We start from the raw sequence: 6,000 nt of genomic DNA, 5'->3' as shown, positions 1-6,000 counted from the left end.
ATCACGGATGCCTCTCTGACCCTCCCCACATGGCAGCTCAAACCAGGGACCATTGTACATGGAGACCCTGTCCTCCCTTGAGTCTCAGGCACTCCTCCCTGATAGCCTAGGAAACAGGTACTGTGACTTGATCCAGGGCAGCAGAAAAAGCCTGGGCTGTTCAGGAAGGTCTGCTCAACTAAAGAGCAAACTAACTTAGAATATAATCAGAATCCTACCAAATATTCAACAGATAACCTATCCCAATTTCAAAGAAAGAGTCAATGCCTCAAAATTATACATATTCATGAGAATTCCTATGAGAAGAATGTCAGCTTTATTCTTAGCAACATCAAGTAGAAAAATAGATTCCCCTGGCTCCAAAAATTTGAGTTTCCAAAAGCTGTGTATCCTTTTCTAGCCAGTATGTGCACCTTCTTTACTAAGAACAATGAAAACAAATATAATATTACACCATTTCCAAAGGAAATCATTTGACTTTGATATCTCAGATTCAGAAATTCTGAAGTAAAAATAAACATGAAATTTCAAATAGGGAGTGTTTGGGATGATCATATTTCTTACAAAAATATTTGGAAGGAAAATCATAGAATCTGATATAACACTTATGAAATAAAAGGAATTAAAGTTAACAATAAAATATTCCTCATAAACATTACAAATATTTCATTAGATGGACAAATTCTGAGAATCAAGAAGGAAAAACTCCGAAACACAATATTTATTTAAAAGACAATACAGTCTGTGTTGAAGATGTTGTTTGCTAGGGAGAAATGGCTTAAAAATGGAATGGAAAAATGTAACATTCTTAATTGACTGGACTGGCAAATCAAGCGGTATTGAACCACTTGCTTCTCTCAAGGAGTATGCAAGATACCACACAAAAATTTAATTTTATTTAGTTTATTAATATGATCCAAACAGACTTAGTTTAAGAAGTGAGCGAAAGACACAAAACAAGATTTGGCTAATCTATACTATACCAAGAGAACCAAAAAAGGTGACAAGATTTTCAGTTGGTGACAATTTTACGATGGAAAGTTAGTTTATTAACTAATATGAAAATACATCTACAACAGCAACTGTGACTCAGATTGAGCCAGTATGCAACACGTGTGACACCCACCATGGTCAGGGAGGTACTACAGGGACCTCACACCCTCCTCAGCTGGTTCACACTATCTGGCCTTTGCCCTGGAGCCCCACAAAACACCCCTCACAGCACAGAGTTTGCAGCCAATTACATTTTCTCCTCAGTCTACAATCAGCTGTGTACCATTTCTATGTTTCCCATAGCCTCTTTCTTTTTAGATAGTGACAGAGCTCAAGGAAAAAACTCACCTGGCCAGTGTTAGCAAGGAAGGGGGAAAAAAAGTACTTTGAGATGGGTTCAGGGTAGTTTGGGACTCAGACTCAGATAAATGAGGAGACTAGAATGGGCACCATCAGAAAGCATTGAGGTCCATGGGTAACTCACAGAAAAGGACAGAACGAGATAACGCAGAAAGGTAGGAAGGACCACTGTTACATCTGGGAAGTCACACCAAAGAGAAATAAAGAGGAAGAAAACTGGAATGGAGAGCACTTCCTTTTACACCTTTATGATGAAAACATTAAAAAAAAGAAAGGAATATAGAAACCAAATCAACAATTCTAAAAAGTAAAATAACACAGAATATTTCAACAAAATGAAATACAGAAGGAGGTAAAGAATTCTTTTACTTCCACTTGACTTTATCCATAGTTTTTAAGAGGTTATATTAAGTCAGGCCAGCTTTGCTCTATTTGGGGGTCGACACATGTTATCAGATGTTTCTGAGGAAAAGACGAGAACCCGACTGACATCTCTCAGGCAGCCTGGGAGGAGGGGGAGGGGAGGAAGGGGACGTGTGAAAGGAAAGTCTCCAAGAGCTTCACCCTCACCCTTCATGCCCAAAGTGTCTTTAACCTGCACGTTAAATGTCAGGTTCGGATCTCGGAAAACCATGGTCACGGAGCCCGACAGGATTACGGGCACAAGCTCGTGGTGCTTAGTGTGCCGCCCAGACCACGAAGCACAGGAGCAGCTCGAGAGACACATTTCCATGCAGAGAAGTGGAAGAAGCGCCACACACCAAAGGCTCTGCTTTATAGGGTCTTTCTATATCTGGAGGTAATGCTGTCATCCCTTGAATCTGCAAAGGAAAGAGCAGACATTGCCACTGAGTGTGTGAGTTAAGAGCAGGACCGCGGCCAAGCTTGCTCGGCCCTTGCGCTTCTGCGGGGCTTGAAGGGGCGGTGGTATGGATGCTGAAGTTGTGCACCGTCCGGGTGTCAGAACCTTAAGGATTCCCAGCGAGGGGGCGAAGAGGGCCGGACACGCCTTTGGGAAAGAAGAGATAGAAAACACGCTCTGTCTTTTTTTGAAGGTCTCATCCCATCTTATTCCTCCTTCAGCCCAACTTTAGTTTCAGAATAGATTGCCTTCTTCGAAGGAAGTGGAATCAGGAGTTTTGGGCCAATCTAAGTAATCACTGAATAAATTCGCAGACATATCAAAAGACAGCTGGACCACTGGGTTTATGGATATCTGTCTGTTCCTTTGATTGTATCTGCTGTGGATTCAGGTAAGATGTAACATCTGGTTTCCCCAAAGACTAAAACAAAGTGGGGCTTACCGACCACTCCGCGTTGTCTGTCTTGGAACACCTCACGTTCACCGGCAGGCTAAGGACAAGCTTATTGAAGGCAAGACCTTCCTTTTTAGTCCATTTAAACTTATTCATTGCATCCATGAAAGAAAGGTTTTTATACTGCTTGGGGCTTTTAATAATGAAAGGCCAGGTCCTGAATTTAAAATAAATAACCATAATTAGTCATATTCAGAACAAAAGCATTACATGTTTCCGTCACTTTTCAACATTCTAAAATAGACTTCATACTTGTTCATTTTTACACACATAGATAACCTAATGCAAAGCACTGATGAACTCTTAAGCAGTTGCTAGAAGAAATACATATAAAATAAGGAGTCTTTTTAAAAAAAAACAAAATTCCTCGGTTTAGTAACAGATGGGTATTACTTTTAAAGAAATCGTTTTGGCTTAGAAAGCTTCCCCAGAGCCTCACAATTCCTCACGTACTTGTTTTGGTTCTAGTTAACAATATAACTGGTAAGCATTCAGTTCTGACGAGTATAATGCTAATGGTGCAATGAAGAAACGTATAGAGTCTCAAAAGGTACCGAACAATGTTGGAAATTTCAATTCCATACTGTTGAAAAGCCTGACCCCTGCTGGCTGCCCTGTTTTAGCTTGCCTAAGTGACAAAATTTTTTTTAAAATTTGAAATTGAACCAGTGTTTTTAATATTCCACTGAGAAAAAAATACTCTACAGATGATACACTCTGCTTCTACTTGCTGCTCTAAAAAAAATATATGTTAAATGTCCAAGAAAGAAGGATGAAATCACAGAAGAATGACATGACCAGCTTCAAGAGGTACTCTTCAGGTGATGTCTTTCATTAACTATAAGTTTGATATTATTGATTCTTGAAAAAAGGAAAAGTGTAAGTGTTGGCATAGCTCAGAAATTTACATAAACTACTCCACGGACCTTCCAGGAGATTATCATGGGTAATCTGTAGGTATTTGGCTCCCTTGATACCCCAAGAGGAAGTTCCAGTGATTTTCAGTAATTAACAATGAATTAACCTCCAGCTGAGGAATCTCCATTCTTAATATTTGATCTTCACAATTTCTTCATTTAATTATGTCACTACCGACGCTCTCTCTTACACACATAACCTACTCAGGCACATTGAATATTATCTTTTTAATTAAATGAAACATCCTTTATTCATCTTTTACAGTTACAAAGATACATTTTTAATGTTTAAAATAAAATCATTTCCTCTGTACTCTAATAAGTGAGACAATGAATAATACAATAGGTCATATATGAGAATCTTTATATTCTTTATTCCTAACCTTCTTTTTCCTTTAATTAAAGTCAATATATCTTTGTTGAGTTTTAAATGTACTATTTTGCACAGAGACCTTAAAGTGCCATAGAGAGCAATCACCATCATACCACATTAAACATATCTAGCAATGACCTTAGATCTATAACATTGCAAATTAAATACACTGTGAAGACTTGTAGAGATACAATCCAGAATTAGTATAAAATAAAACTTGTACATGTAAAAACTTGTATAAAGTAAAAATCTGACTTGAAAGGGGCCCATTATATTTACATACAATGTCCTTTTAAATACACTAAAAGCTTTATATTTCATTAAATATAAAATAACTTTAAATCAAATATTAAAAATCAAATTTACTTTTCAAAGAGATAAGGTATTTGTCTTGAAAAAAGGAAAATCAACTTCATCACCAGGGAGATGCTGGGGGTTAGGGGGGTGGGAGTGGGGGAGGTGTGGAGATCATCAGCCTGTAATCACCTAAAACACCACAAGGTGGCAATGGAATCTCTGCTAAAGCGCTAAGGTGGACTAAATGCCCTAAATTTTCTGCAGCCCTGCTGGTAAGAGTGCATAGTGTATTACATACATAGGTGAAATCTTAAAAAGCTTTACTGCTAAAACAAATTAGTAAACTAGTATCTGTTTGAGAGTTCACAGTATAAAATGACAGAAGAGGTATAAACACATCTATTTACTTACTATAAATATATGGAAAAGGATGTAGGAAAGGGCAAACCCAATGAATCCCATGTCGGAGCCAGCATGACAGGCTGGGTGAGGAGAAGCATGTCACAATCTCCCTGACCTAGCATCTTGTCTCATTTTTATTGTCTCCTTTCCCTTCCTACTAAATTTGTTCAGGCTCCTACTCTGTAACATCACACCAACTAATCTCCTAACCTTTCCAGCCTGTCCTACACCACACTTCCAGATTACCATTGGAGAAAAGAGGAGGAAAAGACAGAATGAGGAGAAATCCTGGAAAAGTAAAGATTTATCCTGAGTATTTTTCCTTAAAAGACTAAGCTGTAAACCAGAAACAGGTGATGTTGAAGTAGCAAGTTCTTCTGCTCTCACTGGGACTGGGACTTAGTTATTAGAAACATTAGGAATGTTCTAGAAATTAAAGCAGTTACATTTCTGCACATCTGGGCAGTGTCCAAATGACTACCCAGATATATATATAAATAGAAGGGTATTATTTATATATATCACTATAGTTGATAAAAAGGAAGGATTTAATATTGATGAGTAATTTTCTTTTGTAAGCTTAATTTAATGGACTAGTTGAATTAAAAATACACAAATATGGAATAAACTTAGACTATCCAAAATAATTTTGGAAAAAGAAAAAGAATGACAAGTTTGGAGACTTTTACACATTACACACTCTTATTTCAAGATTTACTATAAAACTATAATAATAATCGAGTGTGGTATCACAGTAACGCTAAACATGTACCACAATGAAACAGAACTCAGAGACCAGAAATTGTCAGTATATGGGGAAATGATTTTCAGCAAACCTTCCAGAGTAATTATATAGGAAAAGGGTAGTTTTTTTCATCAAATGGTTCTTGTACAACTTGATATCTGCATGAAATACAATGAACCTCAGCATATACAACACACAAAAAATTATTCAAAATGGATCACCAACCTAAAGCTCAAACTGTGAAGTTTTTAGGAAAAAAAACAGGAGAAAATCTTCACAACCTTGGGCAGGCAGCAATTTCTTACATGGGATATCAAAAGCACAAAACAAACCAAAAATGATAAAACAGACTTCAAAAAATACAGTTGAAAAAGTAAAATCAAGCCAGACTGGGAAAAAGTTATTTGCAAACATATACCTGACAAAGATTTATATCCAAAGTACAAAGAACTCTTTAAAATTATGAAGGACTCTTACAACTCAGTAATTTAAAAAAAAGTAACCCGATTGAATGGACAAGAATTTGAACCATTATGAAAGAACATATATAAATGACTAATAACCACGTGAAAAGAGGCTCTATATCATGCGTCACGG

At 37.1% G+C, this 6,000-nt stretch overlaps 1 protein-coding gene across 1 annotated transcript in view; it reads right to left on the bottom strand.

The window, feature by feature from the left end:
• Window positions 1-887: 887 nt before the first annotated feature.
• The window catches only part of MOXD1 (monooxygenase DBH like 1), a 78,122-nt gene continuing 73,009 nt past the window's right edge, over window positions 888-6,000 (bottom strand). The window contains 3 exon segments of the mRNA XM_068551195.1: window positions 888-2,048; window positions 2,051-2,174; window positions 2,658-2,826. Of these exon segments, the coding sequence (XP_068407296.1) occupies window positions 2,008-2,048; window positions 2,051-2,174; window positions 2,658-2,826 (334 nt within the window). The 3' untranslated portion in view covers window positions 888-2,007.

The sequence above is a fragment of the Eschrichtius robustus genome, chromosome 9, assembly GCF_028021215.1.
Source record: "Eschrichtius robustus isolate mEscRob2 chromosome 9, mEscRob2.pri, whole genome shotgun sequence".
Taxonomy (NCBI): domain Eukaryota; kingdom Metazoa; phylum Chordata; class Mammalia; order Artiodactyla; family Eschrichtiidae; genus Eschrichtius; species Eschrichtius robustus.
Note: the sequence above shows the minus strand (reverse complement) of the source record. Positions and strands in the feature narration are given on the sequence as shown.